The following is a 22,723-nucleotide window of genomic DNA, read 5'->3' as shown; positions in this document are numbered from 1 at the left end:
TATATAGCTATACTGCTCAGCCCCATGGGAGCCACAGGCTTGGCAGTAAATTGATATCATATAAACTAGATTTCTTGGCTAAATCTGGGCTCAGCCTCCATCCTCTGTGATAACCTTTAATCAGTTTGGTAAAGTGGTTTGCTGTATTGATCCACAGATCAGATTAATAGATTCAGTCTTGATGCATTGCCACCAGGCCTTGTTTGTGCTCTCTAAATGCTGTTTATCTTGTGTCTGTCGTGTGGCTTAACTGGAAGTTTACATAAGATGAACCGAAGTGTATGAAGTCAATTACCCCGTGCCTTTGTACCCATTTTTCAGAGGTTATTTATCTGGAAAGTGACTCCTTTAAATCAGAAAGTAGTCAGGCAGCATGATAGAAATGAGAAAGAGGGCAGCAGTTACAGATAAAGAAGCTAAAAACGATTGGTTCAGAAATTACAATGGTGACATTGGTGATGCTTATCAAAACTTATATATAGGACTGAGTGATAGAGACCAAATGATGTCACTGCTTTCAGACCAAGTCTGCTAGGCTTTGAAGGACTAAAAAATGTATGGCAGTTTATTTTGATGCACAGCTAGATGTTTAAAGTAATAGTTCTCTCATCTCGCTCATCATTTACTCACCCTCATGCCATCCAAGATGTGTATGACTTTCTTTCTTCTGCTAAACACAAAGATTTTTAGAAGTATATCTCAGCTTTGTAGGTCCATACAATGCAAGTGAATGGGGTCCAAAACTTTGAAGCTTTGAGCTTGAAATCATGATTGCCAAGGAGATTGCAGATGTTAAGATTTAAAGTGAAAAAGGAGTTTCATTTTGGTCTGTTCTCACCCAAAACCAATTAGATCGCTTCAGAAGACATTGATTAAACCACTGGAGTCGTATGGATTACTTTTATGCTGCCTTTATGTCCTTTTGGAGCTTCAAAGTTTTTGTCCCCATTCACTTGCATTGTATGGACCTACAGAGCTAAGATATTCTTCTAAAAATCTTCATTTGTGTTCAGCAGAAGAAAGAAAGTCATACACATCTGAGATGGCATGAAGGTGAGTAAATGATGAGAGAATTGTTATTTTTGGGTGAACTATTCCTTTAGGTGGTGGTCCAAAAAACCTTGGTACAAGAAAGAAAGGACTTTCTTTTTCGGCTGTCATCTGATATGCTGTAAATAATGCTAAAGCTGATGTTACACATGATGATCCATAGTTGTTGGTTGTTGTTCCAAGCAATTTGGAGAACTTTGCACAGTTCTACTGTATGTATTTAGGCTGTCTCAATTGCTTCTGTTGCTTACAGCACCTTATATATTGTAATGTGGTCATTGAAATACAGCGCGTGGCCAAAAAAAAAAGTCTGTTTTTTAAGCTACACTATGTAACTTGTAATGTTATTAATGAGAGTGTGCAACAAAAATCCATCTTCCAAACCATGTCTTTACTTTACCCAAATACACTTTGATAAACCTATAATAATGATTTATATTTTAGAGCTGTCGGGATGGATTTTGCGGGAAATTGCATATATACGTCATTCACCCGTGCGTATTGACGTCATATCTGTACACAGAGAAAATAAGCTCCGGCTACTGTAGATCATGTATGGTGTGGGAGTAGTGTGAACCTGAAAGTTTGTTGTCAAAACGAACAAGAAAAATTGACCATGGATCATTTAAAACGGCAAACCTCTAGGGAATCACCGGTTGTAAAAACAAAGAAACCTCGAACAGAGCAGAGTCTACAAACAAAAAGGGAAAGCAACAGAGTCCGTATTAAAACCCGGCTTGGCTTTTCAGAGGTGGCAACAACTCCGAGATCTGAAAGGATTTAAAAGCGACCCAGAGATGGCTTTTTTCTTACTCAACAGGTAAGATATTTTATTGATCTGGTTTATGTATAGTCTGTGTGTGTGTAGCAAAATACTTTATTTTTTTATTTTTTATTTTTTATTTTTAAATACAATAATTATACTGTAATCGGTGCAGAACTTTTCACTTGCTAGCACACGTGTGTATTTTTCTTTATAACAGCAATGATTTATATTAATAAATCCTTTAGTCCTAGGCTTGCCAAGGACATGTGAGTCTTGAAATGATGTTGACCACTGGTTGGTAACAATGACAATCTATAAATTAGTTACTATCATGGTCTATTTGGCCAGAATATCCTGCAGTTATTAAAACTTTACAACATTTTACCTTATCAGACTAGCAATCATTATGTCTAATGTTAACGAACATTGCCTAACTTTTGTAACATCATTTATTTCAAAACATCAAAGTTTCTGATAAGTCAAAACAACAACATAAGATATGGCACTTATCTGCTCAGATGACATGTTTTCATATATACGTCTTTTCCTTTCTTTCGTTATTTATTTGTCCATTCCCTCTGATAAGATGTCCTGCATCCTTGTGTACACCAGTGCCTCGAACCACATTCATCCACACAGAGGAGCAGAGCCGAGGCACAACATACATCATTACCAAAACAATGTTTTCCGCAAGACACATGCAGTTTTATTTTTTAACCGCTAGAGGGCCAAAAGTTCTCATTTCTTAAACAAACATATTGGAAGAAGTATCCCGTGGTCGTGGAAAAGATGTTACTGTGTTTCAGAAGGGACAGATTATTAGCCTGCAACAAGCAAAGAAAACAACTAAGGAGATTGCTGAAATCACTGGAATTGGGTTAAGAACTGTCCAACGCATTATTAAAACCTGGAAGGATAGTGGTGAACCGTCAGCTTCACGGAAGAAATGTGGTCGGATAAAAATCTTGAAGGATCGTGATCAGAGATCACTAAAACGCTTGAAGTCACATCGTAAAAAATCAACAGTAGAACTCATAGCTATGTTTAATAGTGAAAGAAAGAGGGGGCCTGGGTAGCTCAGCAAGTATTGACACTGACTATCACCCCTGGAGTCGCGAGTTCGAATCCAGAGTGTGCTGGGTGACTCCAGCCAGGTCTCCTAAGCAACCAAATTGGCCCGGTTGCTAGGGAGGGTAGAGTTACATAACCTCCTCGTGGTCGCAATTAGTGGTTCTCGCTCTCAGTGGGGTGCATGGTAAGTTGTGCGTGGATCACGGATAGTAGCATGAGCCTCCACATGCCACGTGACAAGATGCGTGGATTGATGGTCTCAGAAGCGGAGGCAACTGAGACTTGTCCTCCGCCACCCGGATTGGGGTGAGTAACCGCACCACCACGAGGACGAAGTAGTGGGAGTTGGGCATTCCAAATTGGGAGGAAAGGGGATAAAATATATATAAAATGAAAATAGTGAAAGTAAGAGCATTTCCACACGCACAATGCAACGAGAATTTACAGGATTAGGACTAAACAGCTGTGTGGCCACAAGAAAGCCACTTGTTAGTGAGGTTAATCAGTAAAAACAACTTCAATTTGCTAGGGAGCATAAAGATTGGACTGTGGCGCAATGGAAAAAGGTCATGTGGTCCGATGAGTCCAGATTTACCCTATACGAAAGCGATGGACGCGTCAGGGTAAGAAGGGAAGCACATGAAGCGATGCACCCTTCATGCATAGTGCCCACTGTACAAGCCTCTGGAGGCAGTGTTATGATCTGGGGTTGCTTCAATTGGTCAGGTCGAGGCTCAGCAACTTTATGCGGCAATAAAATGAGGTCAGCTGACTACCTGAATGTACTGAATGACCAGGTTATCCCATCAGTGGATGTTTTCTTCCCTAACAGCACAGGGATATTCCAGGATGACAATGCCAAGATTCATCAGGCTCAAACTGTGAAAGAGTGGTTCAGGGAGCATGAGGAATAATTTTGACACATGAATTGGCCACCACAGAGTCCTGACCTTAACCCCATTGAAAGTCTTTGGGATGTGCTGGAGAAGATTTAATGGAGCGGTTCGACTCTCCAGTCATCAATAAAAGATCTCGGCCAAAAATGAAGGCAAATCTGGACGGAAATATGTAAATGTTGTGACGTTGCATAAGGTTGTCGAAACAATGCCACGATGAATGCGAGCCGTAATCAAAGCTTAAGACAGTCCAACAAAATATTAGAGTATGCAAAAAATGTTTTTGGCAAGGCAGTGTAAATTTCATGCAAACAAAAACAAGACAAATGTTTCTGAGGATCATAACGCTTTTGAGAAATTATTCTGACACAAAGCAAAATGTATTTGGCTACAACAGCCAGTGACACCTCACAATGCAGAAATGTATAATGCAAGGTTAAATGTCCAAACAAAAACGACTCCACAGACAAATGTTTATCCAAAATTTAGTGCGGAGGTTTAGGGGCAAACAAACACACGCTGATATGTCTGCTGTGTCGTATAAGACACCAATATTAATCACACCTGCCTCAAAGGCAGTCATTTAGTGTCGTTTCCTTAACAACAGCTACAAAGGAAGTTCCACCGTTTATATATCATTTAGTTTGTTATAGTGAAGGGCATCGCCAAAGGATTTCATTATGCTGATTTTGGATGCCAAAACATGGAGTGTACAGCATTAACAATCACTTGATTAGAGAGATTACGTTCTACGTTCAATAACCATTGTGCCCTACAGCAAGGTGCTCAGTTCCAAGGGGAAAGTCCCTGTAATTAGTCCGTTGTACACTGCTTTCAATAAAACACATCTGATAAACGGAGAATAACTAAAAATCTTTACGGCATTAACTGTGATGCCGTAGCTAGTCCCTTGGGTTCCAATCAGTGGATTCATTAGAGTTGCTCAAAATATTCTGTCTCCTTGAGATGAGAGAATGCAATTTTGTTTTTCTCTGATTTTCTTCCAATGCATTTTATTAAAGCAATAAGCCACCTGAAGCTATATGCTGTATTGATTTACCATGGGTAAATGCTCACATAAACTTAGTTTTTCCACATTCCAGATTACCTCGCACACGGTCAAGTGGTCAGCCTTTTAAAGTATACTCTTTTGACCGCGAGTGAACAGTTAATGAGCCCCTTAGATGACAGGAAGGGGATTTTTTTTTCTGAAATACTTTTGTGTTCTTTCACAATACGTTTTGGGTTCCCTTTCAATAGTTTTGCCTTCCCTTAAAATAGTTTTATAAATTAACTATGGTTTTATTACAGTAGCCACAAAATGTAACATGGTTCTACTACAGTAAGCATATTTTAACCATGATATTTATAGTAAATCCATAGAAATAAAACCGGAAAACCAAGGGTTGATCATTTTACTGTCAGTCAGGGTGGGGCATCAGATGTTTCGAGGTGGGGGGGGGGGGGGGTCGAGGCAAATCTAAGGGTGCAATTTGAGCCTTGTTGGAAATAGCATGCTGTCAGCATGTTCGTGCGTCATTTGAGAGTAATTAGTTGTGTTTGTTAAGGCAAGCATCACTATTACTATTGCTCATACTAGGGGTTTAGGGGTTTGAACAAAGCCCTAATTCTAAGTATTAAATGTAGCTGTGTAAAGCCTAATCTATACAATGGAAGAAGCCAAACTTTTTTCTCCTGAATGAAGAACGAAGCCTGCAACTATACTCCGTGCAACGTCTTTTTTAAATTAGCTTGATGAGGCAAGTAAATAAATACAGATAATCACGTCCAAACAACACCCATAATTAGTTTTAACCAATCATCAATGCTCTTTGTCTAATTTTAGGGATTTGTGCAAACAGGAGAAATATCACCAAACGAAAACCTTAGCAGAACAAAAACGTCAGTGTGTTTTCATTATAATTTTTATGCAAACTAAATGAAGCCTGTTTGCCCAGTAAGTATAAGTTAGCCTTAACTTGTACCGCAACATTTTTGCCCCTAACACTGATACCTCAGTTTGTTTGGCTTTGTTGTGCTATCACTTTTCTAAGCAATCACACTTTCACACAATTTTTGTCTGGTGTTTGTTAAAATGGGCTGAAAATCTAAACTACACTCTGTAGTGCTTCCAACAAGCATGCATTTAGCATGCTAACATTCACTTTCACTAGTTAGTACATAAAGAAATAAAAGAGATTTATTTGAGTTACATTGACACTTCTAATTTTGTTGGGTTTGCCCAATTCAACTAGATTCTTTCTACACAAAGTGTTTGTGTTGAGATTACATAGTAATTTTAAGTTAAGAAAACTCATTTCAAACAAGTGGAACCATTGTCAGTGATTGAATCAAGTTCAGCCAAAGAGCTATTTGTTTGAGTGTAAGACAAATGAAAATGCCATGCAACAAAATTAAGCATAGCACTAGGTTTTCCTGATTTTCTGCACTTCATTGGCGGCATTGCTTTGCTGTCCATCACTTTAGACAGTCAGCTTGTTGAGTGCTTGTTTTTCAAACCTGACAGCATCTTTCCTCCCGGCTCAGTTGAGAAGAGAAAAATATGCGTGCCAAAACTCTTGCGTGCCAAATACATGTGCCTAAACCTTGTGCCTCCTGGGTTATCCATAAACTTTAACTGTCATGTCATCATTAAGCATCTGTTTTTAGAAGCACAATGGATGTTTTGATGTCTGAAAACAGTAATGATCTGATTTGTGTATAAATGAGAGAGGTAACAGCTCACTTACAAGATTGCCTTCCTGAGCTTATGAATTGCATCTTTCTTCATAAGCGCACCTTCTTACACCATGTATTTATAACCTGTCAGCTTCACAGCAGGCCTGAAAACTTTGAAGAGCTTCTTTTACGTTGCCCAGGAGAGATTCACTGTTGCATTTCAAATAATGCAGAAACTGTCAACTACCTAAACGTCTTGCACGAAAGCTTAATTGCTTTGTTTTGGAACAAACTTTGCGATTCATCATTTTGTTCTTGGTTGAAAATGCCTGCAGCTCACACACATTTAGAAATGATGAGCTGTAGACATGTCACAAAAAATGTGACGGAAAATGTTTGTGCTTTCATAGACATAAATATTCAGAATTGTTTTTGGAACAGGATTGTGTTATTGTTTGTTTTAGAGCAGAAATAAATTAATTGTAATGATATGCAAATTTTATGATTGTCATAACTGTAGATGTTTGAGCAAAAATAAACACTGAGGGGCAAATTGGCTAAACAGTTGCACCGTTTTTGCGCATGGTATTTCAGCATAAAAAGCTGCGTCTTATTCGCTAACCACCAGGAATCTACAAGCAGGTGCAATCAGCACTGAAAAAGTCAATGGGCCTCATTCATGAAACTTTCATAAATATACACCGCAACATTAAAACTACCTGCCTAATATTGTGTAGGTCCCCTCGTGCCACCAAAACAGCGCCAACCTGCATCTAAGAATAGCATTCAGAGATAATATTCTGCTCACCACAATTGTACAGAGCGAGTTACCGTAGACTTTGTCAGTTCGAACCAGTCTGGCCATTCTCTGTTGACCTCTTTCATCAAAAAGGCGTTTCCATCCTCAGAACTGCTGCTCACTGGATGTTTTTTGTTTTTGGCACCATTCTGAGTAAATTCTAGAGACTGTTGTGTGTGAAAATCCCATGAGATCAGCAGTTACAGAAATACCCAAACCAGCCCGTCTGGCACCAACAATCATGCCACGGTCCAAATCACTAAGATAAAAACATTTCCCCCATTCTGATGGTTGATGTGAACATTAATGGAAGCTCCTGATTCGTATATGCATGATTTTATGCACTGCTGCCACACGATTGGCTGATTAGATAATCGCATGGATGATTGTTGGTGCCAGATGGGCTGGTTTGAGTATTTCTGTAACTGCTGATCTCCTGGGATTTTCACACATAACAGTCTCTAGAATTTACTCAGAATGGTGCCAAAAACAAAAAAACATCCAGTGAGCGGCAGTTCTGAGGATGGAAACGCCTTTTTGATGAGAGAGGTCAACAGAGAATGGCCAGACTGGTTCGAACTGACAAAGTCTACGGTAACTCAGATAACCGCTCTGTACAATTGTGGCGAGAAGAATATCATCTCTGAATGCTATTCTGAGATGCGGGTTGGTGCTGTTTTGGTGGCACGAGGGGAACCTACACAATATTAAGAAGGAGGTTTTAATGTTGTGGCTGATTGGTGTATGAGTAAATTTGGAGTAATTTGCATGTAAAATGGACCTTTCACAAACGCTTCGTTCTCCCCAGATTTGTTAGTACAACGTGTGGATGTTAGTGAATTCCAAACATTTGTAATTCTCATAATCCAAGCCCCATAAAAATGCCATGTAAGGAAGGCATTTCACAATGATGCTGTACAGTCCCGGCGCAGACAGCGTGTGCAAATAATCGACACATTTACCAATGCGTAAATCAACTCTGATTTCCACAGAACAGGGACGCTTGATGTTCACAAAGTCTAACCCATTCCCTGTCCCTTGGGTTTTAATTTTTCTTTTTTATATATTTTGGTATATGTGATCATACTTTCTGCTCCCAATAAAAGGGTTTCTTTTAACACAGTTTAAAATAGTTAAATCCATTTGGCAGGTAAATGCAGATTTCCCCCCAAAATCAACTCTGTGGTTTCCATCTGAGCCTCATCATCAGCATTTGTTGAAAATGTAAGCGTATTGTTTTTAACCACCTGAAAGACAAGTATTTAAATTTATGCATTCTAGTACTAACATCCTCAAAACAAAAACACTATCGAAGAAATCAACGTAAAGAGCATAATGGCATAATTTCATGTCATTAGAATTCCTTTGAACAGTGTACCAGAGATAATTAGCCTTTTTTTAAAGACCCATTTAGGAATCTCTAGTCTGTGGAGTGGAGTATTGCATTATGCATTATATTATGTAAAACAGTTCTCGCTTAATTGATGTAATATTTCCCTTTTGTGTTTGTTTGTGTCTCAGTTTAGTTTCAGGGTGTAGGTTTTAACATTGATTCCAAAATACATCCAACCAATCAAAATAAGCAAGTAAGATGCTGATTTAATTGTAGAAGTTGAATTCTTAAGTTTAGGAGTTTAGAATAAACCCATTAGGGTTTTATCAGTACAGTTTTAATATCAATACAGCCAGTATGTTTACATACACTTTGAAAGTTCAATTTCAGTCAGAATAAAACAATAATTAGCTCTGCTTCGTCCAGCATGTATACACAATAAATGGACCACAACAGGCTACAACGTTCTGTGTGTGCTCTGAAAGACAAAGGTGACGCTTCCAAAGCTGACGTCTTTTCTTTTAAATATTTGATTACGCATTGTGTCATGTATACTTAGACTGACAGAAGACTGTATCTTTCAACTACAAAAACTTGCTATATCTCCAATATAACTGTGTATGTAAAGCCTAGTGTACACTACATGACTCAAGCTCATCTCCTTTGATGTTTTGAGTCAGCGACTGGTCTGCGACGAGAAGTCTCGGATCTCATGACAAATGCTCTTGTTGCATGCACACTCGACATGCCGAGACTAATCCCAGATGCTGCGACAGTTTTCAAAACAGCTTGATATCTTGACATCTTGTCATCCGGTGTGTGCACTGTCAGAGCGAGAGATGACATTGAGCCACAGCCAATGAAATATAGAGAGAGCGCAAGAGGACGGCAAGGTATTAGGAAGCAGAAGACAAAAAAGTATTAGAAAAATAAAATAAAATCTCACCCACATCTCCCTACTCACTGTAATTTATTATTATCAGCTGTTTTTATTATTATTTTTCCTTCGCAAATAGTGCCAATAAAGTGCGAAAACAGACAAAAGCCGTTCTTTCATGTTTTGTTGACGTTATGAATAATAAACTGCGCAAGTTTGTGAATGAATTTTGTTATCTTAATTTTAAGATGCATTTCTGGCGATCCGTTTGAAACGGGATGGCACTAAAGGCAGCTGTAACAGACATTTTTTTCACCAGTTCCGTGCGAATTAAAGGAAAATGAGCGTACGATTGGAAAATTTTAAAAAAGCGAATGCATGAGGGGGCCTGGGTAGCTCAGCAAGTAAAGACGCTGACTACCACCCCTGGAGTTTGCGAGTTTGAATCCCAGGGCGTGCTGAGTGACTCCAGCCAGGTCTCCTAAGCAACCAAATTGGCCCGGATGCTAGGGAGGGTAGAGTCACATGGGGTAACCTCCTTGTGGTCGCTATAATGTGGTTCGCTCTCGGTGGGGCGCGTGGTGAATTGTGCGTGAATGCCGCGGTGGATGGCGTGAAGCCTCCACACGCGCTATGTCTCCGCGGTAACGCGTTCAACAAGCCATGTGATAAGATGTGCCAGACAAATTGGGGAGAAAAAGGGAGGAAAAAAAAAGCGAATGCATGAACATGTACAAAAGGGACACAGAAATGAAAAGCACAGGTACTTCACTAAAATGGTCATGTAGTTGATACACTGCATGCCTGTACTGTTCACACCAGCATGACGAAAAACAGGACTGTGAGTCGCTGGGCACTGACTGCACATCGTTTAGTGTACGATTGGCTTAAATGTACTGAGTGCTGCCTTACAAACACTGTAAAGAATTGTTTAAAGTTCTTCAAACTACTTCCTCTGTTCTTGCTGGTTAAGCTGATATTTTCTCCGCACTGCTGTCTGGTGTTTTGGAAAACAGTGCAACATAGAACTTGTAGAGTATAAACGCTAGCAAAGATGCTAGCATGCTTAATTGTTTACCAGGAAGGGAGGAATTGTGAAACTAGACAAAATGTCACACTATGCATAGCGCGCTTACACTTTATACTATGCAATACACCATGCAGTGTATGAAGTGTAGTATCGTCCCTAACAGTTTTTTAGTACACAAATGCATTCGTCTTTTTACAGCTGATGGAAGTGACGTTGTAAACATACATAATGTGTTGCCGCTAGCTTTAGTGCATTCGCCGAACTCAGTTCAGCACTTATATCTCAAATAGCGTACATATTTACACAGCGTGGGGTGATGGTAAGGCATTGAACTTTCATTTGTAAGGTCTTCACAGAAGTTTCGCTGGATGCAACATTCACCATTTAATTGCAATTGTTTTGTCAGACTAGCATTGTGGCCAGGTAACTCTGCCCCTTCTGCTATGTATGGCAAGCCGTGAGCCTAGAGTGCCCAACATTTCATACTGTGTTATTTCGGTTGAAGAAGTACATCATCCGGGTACTCATAGTAGTCTTCTTTTTGTTTTTATTTTCATTGTGAACACACTACTTACACTACAAAATGACATAGAATAGTGCAGAAGTATGTGATTTGGTAGGCATCTTAAATGTAAGAACACATTACAGTTGTGTTACTTGTAACCGTAATAATAAAAAAAACATCTTAGAGATTTAGACACATCATTGCAATTATCTAGATCTTTCTTAAGTTTAAAAATCTACTGGTCACCAGTACGCACAAACAGAAGGTTACCTACAGCAGTGTGATACAAACTGACCATCTGCTGCTCTTAACTGTGTATGTTAAACTTTAAACATCTGTCTTCGGTTAAGCAGCATCAGACTGATAATTAATTCAACTTTACGCTCAGATCCCCGTAGAGTTTCTCTCTGAGTAATTAACACTGAAAGGTCATCTTACAGAACGGATCTAAGAACACTGTGTGTAATCTTCACATGTTCTTGTGAAGTATGTCATTAATCTCATGCCTCATTTGGCTGTGGTCACCACATTTATTAATCAAGCATTTGTCCCATTTCAGAACTGATGAATGAAAGTGTGTACAGTATATTGTAAAATTGTACAAAGTCAGCCTTTGAAGAACTACATTTGTTAATTTTATGAATGTGAGTGGTTCTTTCCTGTGACAAACTCACCGTCATGATGCTATTGTGTTGTGGGGGTTACTAAAAAGATGCTATGTTGTTGCTAAGGTGGTCTGAGTAGTTTTTAGTGTGTTGTTATGCAGTTTCTTATGGGTGGTTACTTACTAGCCCAACTCAAAAGAGTCAACCCAGAAGTCTGTATGATATTCTGGTCTCTAGATATCACTTAGGTCCCTCCTTCAGTGTCTATAGGATTTAGATGTCTGTAGGACTGCAAACGAGATAAGTTGAATGCCGAAGTTTAGACGTGTTTACACTAAGTCAGAGAATGCTGTGAGATTTGCGTTTGTTAAAATCCCTAACCCTATGAATGAGCAAAAAAAATAATAAAAAAAATGGGTGTTTCTTTCACTTCGGGAACTTTTTGCACTGTGGACTAGAAGAAAGTAAAGTCTCATGAAAAAAATTTTCACACTCTTACTAGTTTATTTCATTTGTCTACTAACAACGTTGTCCAACAATGTATGTACATGCATGCCAGGCGATTTAAGTCATTTTTTCAGAAACTCATGAATATTATCACCACATCTCACCACAGTGTCATTTCCAGCACATCTTAAATTCTGTTTTCTGTTTAATAGAAATCTGTTGATTGATCAATCACTTGGCTGGCTGTTTGGTTGGTTGGTTGATGTATGCATTTATTTGTGAGTAACTGGCCATAAACAGTATAATACTTTAAATAGTTATTATCTTTTGTTTGGTATTCGGTTCAAAGGTCATTGGTGCTGGGAGATTAAATGGTCAAGAGTATTGATTATTTCACCCCATTTATTTTTGTGTTCCGGCAACCATCGCATTGTGTGAATAAAGATGTACACAAACACACACACACACACACACACAAAGCATAGCTTTGTAACGGTGATGACAAGTGACCCCTAGTGAAAGGATTCAGGTGAGACTTTAAACAGCTTTTAATGAGACTGTTGCCTTGAAAGTGTGTGTTTGTGTGTAGTATTGTGTGTGTGTGAGTGCTAGTGTGTGAGTGAGAAAGACGAGAGAGAGCTAGACCGATGACCTTTAAGAACATTTTATTTTGATATAAAAGATGACACTTGCAGTTAATTCACAGACAGACAGATAGATAGATAGACTGACAGACAGACAGACGGATGGACGGACAGAGAGATAGATAGACAGATAGATAGATAGATAGATAGATAGATAGATAGATAGATCCTTTACAAATATCTTTAAAATGTAAGGATGCAATCTGCACAAATAAACATTTTGTGCAAGTGCAAGCAAATCTATATATGAAGCACATTTGGTCAAAAATAGATGCATAAATCGTGTCTTTGATTGATGCCCATTTGTGGATTATTTAAGCGCTGCTCAACTGCTGCTTAGGATTTCCATCAGCTCTTTAATTCCAGAAGGCGAGAGGAAGAAGATTCCGGAAATCTGTGATGTGTAATTAGTCCCCATTGTGCCGAGCTTCTAAATCAGGACAGCATTGTTATCCCACGTGAGACTCAGGCATGGGTGACACCATTGGGTTTGACATGGGTTTCAAGCTAATAAACAATCCACCATACATATACATATACATATACACATATATACTGTATATGGGTTATTTTGTGTATTTTTGAAAAACTTAAATCGGACCAAAACAAAAAATAGCTTCACATCATTGACACATAAACTGTAGTCTTTTTTTCCTACCTTAACAACATAGAAACAGGCTGTTGTTTTAGCACCTTATAGTGTGAAATCATCTGCATTGCTGTGGTGCATAATATTGTAAAAGGACTTCTTAAAGCTGATGTTAAAATACCTTTTGGGCGGGACTACGTGTTTGGCCAACCAGTGGAAGACCATGGGAGTGTTTGGGAAACGTGGGTTTGAACAAACCCCAATTTAAAGTATTACATGTTAGCGCCACATATACTTATTGCAAACTTGGCAGTCTGTGAATCTGCTTTCTCACTCACATTCATAGTGTATATTCACACACTAACGACAGTGTTTTTAATTAAGCCAAAACCGAAATGATTGTATAGTCTTGCTAGCTGTGACTCATACTTACATAACTGCCAGACACTTAGAGTAATTCATCAAAAGCACCAAGAGCTGTTTCTGTGTTTGATACATCTAACCTAAATGCTACAGCTACATTAAATGAACTAGTCAGTGGATTAGAAATTCTAATGAAGTCTGTCTAGTTGATCACATGATTGGCGAGACTGTTACATCATCAGTATTCCGCCTCATTAGTGACATTGTCACAGCCGTTTAACCACTGGCGATGATGCTGTTTTTTGTGTTTCAGAAGACACTCGTACCGAACAGGACAGGACATAGAGAACTGTGGCACCTGCAGAGACTGTGCCTGTATTATATACAGGTAAGAATCTCTTATTTTGTGTTTGCAAACAATACAGAATACCTCCTTGTTCCACACTTACACATTTGATGAGGAAATACTACCTGCCGAAAACCATACTGTTTTTATTTTGGGGCTTTTAACACTTTCTACTGATGAAACAGGTGATGATACAAATAAGAATAAAACCAGGATCCCCCATATTAGCACCACGGCACAACCTGCCTGTTGTATGAGTGCTAATTGCTAGGTCCCGGCTCTGACATTGAAAATAGTTTCACCAAATTGTATGGCCATTAATTATTGAGTTACAGTAAGGAGTTTACTATTAGTTAAAGGGAAAAACCGTCCGTGCTAAAAAGTGCAAAGGGAAATTGTCTTTTCACTCAAGAAATAGCCATTATTTTTGAAATTCTCCATTGGAAAAATATACTTATATGTATCAAATATGGTCATTTACACTTGCCCATACCGCACAGAATCTGAGCCCGTATAGTTTAGCTTAAAGCTCTTTTAATCCTTAAACACATTCCTGGGGTCTTCAGAGACCCTGGACCTTATTTCACCCCCTGTACCAGGGGCAGACTGGGAAGAGAAATCAGTCCTGGATTTTACATGGGGGAGGGGGGTGTTGCTGGCCTTTTCTGCATATCGCGGCCCCCTTCGGCATATCGCGGCCCACCAGGAAAAGTCCCGGTTCTCCCTATGGCCAGTCCGCCCCTGCCATGTACCTCAACCATTTTTTTGAGTTGTGCCCACACATCTTTAGTGTCTATCTAGTCTATCTCTTATAAATAGTTTAACATACACACACACACACACACACACACACACACACACACACAAAAGCATGTGTGTGTGTGTGTGTGTGTGTTCACTAAGAAGCCAGTGTGTCATGACAGCCTTTGACAGTAACAACAGAACAAATCATATCTTCTTTCTATACTTGGCAATGAACGTTCACATTTCACAAAATGTACATTTTAACTGTACATTGTAATTTTTTTTCTGCTGCAGTGCATGGCCTACTTGCAATCTTTAAAAAAAAAACAAAAAAAACAAAAAAAAAAACATAGACCTATATATGATCATTATAATAATAATAATGTAATAATATCATAGTCTTTTTTAATAGAACCACACTTTTACAAGAATTAAGCCATATATCTATATATAATGTTTTATTTTATTCTTGTTAATTACATGTGTCAATGATATATTAAACAGAATATTTAGCATAGTCTGCTGGCCTTATTAAAATAAAAATGTAATTAAAATCTTTTTAAATTAATTAAATAAAATTAAAAAAGGAGTGCGGCCCTCAAGGCTTAAGGGATCCTGCACACTCGCACACACATCAACCAGTCACAATGCAGTACTCACACACACACATCAACCAATCTCAGCGTAGTACTCACGCACACATATAAACAAATCATAGTGCAATATTCACACACACATCAACCAATCACAGCACAGTATTCACACACACATCAACCAATCACAGTGCAGTACTTGTGAACACATCAACCAATCACAGTGCAGTACTTGTGCACATATCAACCAATCACAATGCAGTACTCGCACACATATCAACCAATCACAGCACAGTACTCATGCACACATATCAAGCAACAACAGTGCAGTACTCGCACACATAACCAATCACAGCACAGTACTCGCACACTTATCAAGCAATAACAGTGCAGTACTCGCATACATAACCAATCACAGCACAGTACTCGCACACATCAACCAATCACAGCGCAGTACTCACGCACACATATCTAGCAATAACAGCGCAGTACTCCCACACACATCAACCAAACACAGTGCAGTACTCACGCACACATATCAACCAATCACAACGCAGTACTCACTCACACATATCAACCAATCACAGCACAGTATTTGCACACACATCAACCAATAACAGTGCAGTACTTGCACACACATTAACCAATCACAGCACAGTACTCACGCACACATATCAACCAATCACAGCACAGTACTCACGCACACATATCAACCAATCACAGCACAGTACTCACGCACACACATCAGCCAATCACAGCACAGTACTCATGCACACACATCAGCCAATCACAGCGCAGTACTCATGCACAAACATCAACCAATAACAGTGCAATACTCGCACACACATCAACCAATCACGGCACAGTATTCAAACACACATCAACCAATCACAGCACTGTACTTGCATAGATCAAACAATCACAGTGCAGTACTCACGCACACATATCAAGTAGTATCAGTGCAGTACTCCCACACATATCAACCAATCACAGCACAATACTTGCACACACATATCAAACACTCACAGCGCAGTACTCACACACACATATCAACCAATCACAGCGCAGTACTCACACACACATATCAACCAATCACAGCGCAGTACTCACACACACATATCAACCAATCACAGCACAATACTCGCACACACATATCAAACAATCACAGTGCAGTACTCATGCACACATATCAACCAATCACAGCGCAGTACTCACACACACATATCAACCAATCACAGCGCAATACTCGCACACAAACATCAACCAATCACAGCGCAGTACTCACACACACATCAACCAATCACAGTGCTGTACTCGTATATATCAACCAATCACAGCGCAGTACTCACACACATATCAAACAATCACAGCGCAGTACTCACGCACACATATCAAGTAGTATCAGTGCAGTACTCCCACACATATCAACCAATCACAGCGCAGTACTTGCATACATATCAACCAATTACAGCGCTGTACTCACGCACACATATCAAACAATCACAGCACAATACTCGCACACACATATCAACCAATTACAGCGCAGTACTCATGCGCGCATATCAACCAATCGCAGCGCAATACTCGCACACAAACATCAACCAATCGCAGCGCAGTACTCACACACACATCAGCCAATCACAGCGCAGTACTCACGCACACAGATCAACCATGACACAACGCTGGTAAACCCTGTAATCTGGTTAACACTGTAATGCCTGTAAATCATTGATTTCACCACACTAAAATCATGTTAACACATATAATCTTGTGGCTATACTTTTGAAACAGTGTATATATGAATGTTTATGGACTGGCTCCATTCAATTCCATTGTACCTGCCTTACTGTAACAACAATTTTCTTTTTTGGTAATAAACAAAAACGAGTCGTAATTATTTTTGGTGGTAATCAACATTATGCCACAAATTCTTGAGTTTAACTTGTACTAAATCCAGAACATTTCTTTAATCTCACTGCTGTTTATGAGGAACAGTTGAGTTTTTCTTTCCTACAGTTATAGACTGTCCATGTCTAGCTCACATATCATTATATACAGTAGACAGCAGCAGATGCACATATGCTGGACTGGTGAGGAGATCTGAACTGGAATCAAACTGTTAACAGGAACGGATTGTTCCGTCTTCAGTATGATGAGCGCTGGCAGCCAAGTATGGAAGACGGCCATGAGACGAGGATCCATGTCTGTTAGCTTTAAATGTCAACAGCAAAGAAACAGATAAAGCTATAGAGAGAGACAGAGAGGGAGAGAGCTGCCAGCAGCCTGCTGAGATCCAAGGAAGAGAGACAGAGACAAAAAAGGACCCTGTCCAAATCTGATTGCGACTCCATCTGTGAAGGGAATGAAAGTAAACCTGTGCTTCATGAGAGAGTGCAAAACACAGGTATAGAGGAAGAAAACATTGAGCTAAAGGGATGCATAAACTGAAAGAGAGATTACAGGGTAGATATTTTCTCCTCGTGTCTATCCAGCGGGTGATCTAAATATTAATGCTGTAGGCGAGCGTTGGTGCTTCCTGTCATACTGAGTACAAAAGTCCTGAATTACTTTGCCTACACCAAAGCAAACACTCTAATAGCTCACCACGGCAGCATAAGACTTGAGATATTTTTAATATCTCAATTGTTTCTCCTAGACAGCAATGATATTAAATAGAGTGCAAATGGAGACTCCGGCTTCTCAAACTTCGGCAGATACCAAAGTCAGCAATCTCAATATGAACTCAAACATTTCTCACCAAATTCTTGTAAGAGCAAATTATCTGAATGATGCTATAATTGTATAGTTCTATACTCTTCAATTATAGGTCTCTGCGGAACAATAATGGGTGTTTTCCAGTCTGTGGGCGTTTTCAAACCAGGATGGGCGTTTCTAAACTATCCAAAGAAAGTAGGGAATCTCAATGGTTTGAAAAAGCCCACTGATTGACAAAAGCCCATGTCTGTTCTGCAGAGACATAAGTCTCATACTCTTACTGTATGTCAACAAGAGATCACAACAGTCTGGTTCCAGAAGTAAAAATCCCATTCATTTTTTCCATAGGGGAATTCATTTTAAATTACAAACCTTTAAAGCCAACCCTACCGTGAGCTCTGAGGTTGTTAATCGATGCTATATGCTTCTGTTGAAGTCATCAGTCCATGTTATTTCAACTTCATTATAAAAAATGGTGTTTAAAAGTGAAATTCCTGGTGAAGAACTTCACTACCCATGATCCTGCGGAGAAAGATCCACCAATTAGAGAATTGTAGCAAAACTGCAGTGAATGTAGCAATCAAGTTGGTTTCCCTACCCTCTGAAACTACTTATATATTTGTATATATCTGAATATTTTGCAATAAACTTCAAATATATTGATTCTATACTAATAATCAACAACTTAAAATCAATAGTTTTATATTTTTTTCAGCGATTTTGATGGAAGATGTCACTCTGTAGAGTAGTTTGAGATTTGCAGGATTTAATTAAGATGTTACTGTAAACAAAAAATTTTGTCAATTATTGCAGTTTTTTATTTTTGTCTTTTGAGGAATGTCAAATTTAAATAATGTTTTGTCATTTCATAGTGATTCATACATTTTACAATTTTACTTTTAGTCGACAAAAAAAAAAAAACAAACAAAAAAAAATGGTTAGAGTTAGGGTTATTTGACAATAATTAGCAAAATGACAAAACTGTAAGAGGCAAACTTTAACCAAATATTCAAACTTGATAAAAAAAATGTATGAGAATTTAATTATTTAAACGTATCAAACATAAAAAGATTTATCAACATAAACAACATAAGAAAACTGTCCTGAAAACCTGAGCTAGAGAAATAATAACAAAGCGAATATACTGAAGAAAATTCTTTTTCAAAGTTATGTGTTGGGAATTCTTCATGCTTTAGATACAATTCCATGTTTTAGACAGTTATGAATATTTGATTACTTGTAGTGCATTTTTACGGAAACAGCATTTCATAACGCAAGCTACGCATTCTCAATAGCACGTAAAGTCTCGTTATATTTCCGTCAACAGTATGTTTTACTTAAATTGTTCTTTGCGTCATGATGCATCTTTTGTGTCTTGTTTTCTTTATCGCTGATGAAATCAAAAAACCCTTTGAGCTCTATTTCCGTGACCACGCTAGGTATAGTGCTAAGCGCTAAACATCCATGAACTATAAATTTGTGAGTGTGCTAATTCTAAGTGCAATGGGTGGGAGTCTTTGTGCTATCCGTGAGTGTATGCACACAAACTGTGGGTGCACTGTATGTTAATGAAGCCAACAGTTCCAGAGAGGCTGATAGAGAACAGTAAATACATACATCGCGGTGCAGAGCAGCGCAGGTGACAAGAGCAAAGGATGCATTGCATGCAGCCCATTTACACTACCAAATTCTTACGAATGTGCTGTCTTTATTTTTATCGACATTGCTTGTCAGGAATGTAATACACAATAGGATGCAGACGGTGCAATGACCGGAGAAGAACTTTAAAATTAAATTGCTCTTGACCCAGCCCATTAGTGCTTTGCGTGCACAGACTCGCCAACCCACTTGCGCCGAGACTTAGCGCATGCTTGCACGAGAATACCAAAACATCATGACCATGCCCACTGACTTTGCACGTACGATGTATCGCAAAGTGCTACGCTCTTAAAATAGGGCCCTTTGTCAACAAACATTCTCATAAGTAATTTTGTTGACATGATTAACCCTGGTCAAAATATAGGATCTGTGCATTAGATGTGCATAAAAGTGAAGTGTGTAATTTTGTTTATGTTAAAATACGATCTCTTATCTCATGAACTATGGCAGATAGCGGGAGTTTTCGGGAAATTTACATTGCACTATTACCACCCAAGGAAAGCAGGCAGTAAACTGAATTTAATTTAAATGTTTGTACATTTTCAATCCATCATGGCAGTAGTGATTCATCAACTAATGATTATGTGTACATTTGCATTGTTGCCTGAGCTGCATAATTCCTTCAGTTAATCGGGCACTAAACCAACACACACAGTGTGTGCAAATAAAATGGAGATTTTACCGGTTGCAATTCATTCTTAAAGCCCCGCTATACTTCCGGAAAGGTTCTTCTTTGTTCAGGGGTAAAATAAGTCAAAACTGCCAAGCAACGCCCGCTACACCATTGTGGGAGGCGTTTAGAAGTACATTTAGATATGAGGATGCTCAAGACTACATGTAAAACCTAAACTAATGTGACATTAATATGTGTTATCAATGACTTCATGCCTTATTCTATTAGTATAATTCACACTAGATCAGTAAAAGAAGTTGTTTTAACCATTTGACGATGATTTATAGTAATATATATGCAGTAGATTATGTTTAATTTGTCTTGTTTACATTCTGAATTCATGGAGCTATTGATCTTACATGCTAAACGCGGCCATAGTATGCGCCGATTACACTCTGTTATTGTAATTTATGATGACACTGATACTACTGCAAAGATGGGTGCATAAAAGAGTGCTAATGAGCAAAATAAAGACAAAGGAATGATGATAGGCATATCTTACTTTGGGCAGATGTGGGAACAGCTTTCGCTGCAGATGGCACAGAAGTGAATGGGCACCTGAGAGTATTTGAGTAGATTTGATTACTTCTGTAGACTAATTAAACAGAAAATAAATCACATTATATGGTCTTGGAAAATGTCTCTCTATGCGAATGATCGTACAGATTTAGGTACATTTGCACCAGCTCATTAATAACTCTGCATGCCGGTGTGTTCATGTTGACTGATCTTGACTGACTGAACAACATAAACAGAATTAGCTGCTGGCATCAAAGTAGGTGGAGCTTTAGGTCACACCTACCGATGATCTGGACCAATGGCATTAAGACTTTCTCACCTTCTTTTTGGCCAGATTTTGTTTGAAATGATCTCTCACCCGTTCGTTCTCCGATTTCGTATGAAGTATATTGGGGCCTGTAGTGAATTCCCGCTTATAATATTTTTAAGTAATGAGTTTGTGAAGTGCCATATTAGATTTTGCTGTGGTATGGAAATTGGTATCAAGAATCATTACATTTTACTCAATATTGGCATCAACTGTGACACCCCTAGTGTTAAATGTGTAATTTTCCGTCCCTCTCCCTCTTTCTTTCATATTCACTCGTTTCCTAAAGCACATCACCATCCAGTTTTTCCATTTGAAACACCCTACATGCAACTCGCAGACATAGAACATATTTTTTTTATATTCACGGTGCTCTCCCAGCATATTAATCAACGAGTTCAAATGTTTGATGGACTATCGCAATACTCCAACAAATGTGACTGCAGAGTGATGGGGGCAAAAAACGACAGATTCCTCCATTTAGGAGTCTATATGAGCACTCAGGGCCCCTGGAGTCCATACTACAGCAGCCTAATCAGATTCCAGAGAGAACAGAGTGGAGAACTGAACCTGTTCTGCCTCTCATTGTCCAAAGCCTCCAGGAGAGAGATTTGTATTAGGTACCTGGTGCGGGGAGACACTGTGACAGACTGCTTCATTTCAGCTGAGCTCCGCTCATGGCCAGATGTGACATTCTTCCCACCCTCATCCGCAGAGCTTCACATGTTGAATCGGAAATGTGTCATTTATGTAGAGTAGCCCCTAAAAGGGTAGTCCTTTAAATAAACACATATAAAAAACTGTTTACCGATTAACTCATGGCTGGTACATTCAAAATAGATAAGTTGTCTGCATGGGAAGCTAGTCTTTTGCGCGTAGATTTACTGTCAAAATCCTGTTTTTCTGGAGGACTTTAAAGGGATAGTTCACCTAAAAATGACAATTTTGTCATCATTTACTCACCTGCATAGTGTTCCAAATCTGTATATTTCTTCTGTGGAAATTAAAAGGAGATGATAGGCAGAATGTTAGCCTCAGTCACCGTTCACTTCCGTTGTATATATATATATATATATATATATATATATATATATATATATATATATATATATTTTTTTTTTTTTTTTTACACAATATATTTTGGGGTGAACAATCATTTTAAAACCACAAGGGGCACTATAGCAGTTTGTAACATAAACGGTCATCTTCTACAGTCAGTTTTGTCTTTCAGGTCAACAAAAGGTTCCACAAAAATACTGATTTTATTTGGACCACACAAGTTAACAATTTCCTTTTTTCTCTTGGATCATAAAAATGGAAGTCTGAATTTTTTTAAACAGTATAATCAAGACATATTTTAACATCTGAATATATACTGGTGGTCAAAAGTTTGGAATAGTGTACAGATTTTACCATTTTAATAAGGAAATTGGTACTTTAATTCACCAAAGTGGCATTCAGCTGATTACAAAGTATAGTCAGGACATTACTGATGTAAAAAACAGCACCATCA

The 22,723-nt window shown here is 38.6% G+C and overlaps 1 protein-coding gene across 3 annotated transcripts in view; it reads left to right on the top strand.

Annotated features, from left to right (window-relative positions):
- Nucleotides 1-22,723, top strand: part of LOC127423196 (proline-rich protein 36-like) — a 135,753-nt gene that overhangs the window by 58,994 nt on the left and 54,036 nt on the right. Inside the window, exon 3 of one of the 3 annotated variants that reach the window (XM_051667346.1) lies at nucleotides 13,971-14,042. The exons of 1 other annotated variant lie outside the window; for it this stretch is intronic. In XM_051667346.1, coding sequence (XP_051523306.1) covers nucleotides 13,971-14,042 — 72 coding nt within the window. Of the gene's footprint in view, nucleotides 1-13,967; nucleotides 14,043-22,723 lie in introns of all 3 variants that reach the window. One more of the 3 variants, XM_051667343.1, reaches the window with a different exon arrangement.

Source organism: Myxocyprinus asiaticus, chromosome 3 (assembly GCF_019703515.2).
Source record: "Myxocyprinus asiaticus isolate MX2 ecotype Aquarium Trade chromosome 3, UBuf_Myxa_2, whole genome shotgun sequence".
Taxonomy (NCBI): domain Eukaryota; kingdom Metazoa; phylum Chordata; class Actinopteri; order Cypriniformes; family Catostomidae; genus Myxocyprinus; species Myxocyprinus asiaticus.
Note: the sequence above shows the minus strand (reverse complement) of the source record. Positions and strands in the feature narration are given on the sequence as shown.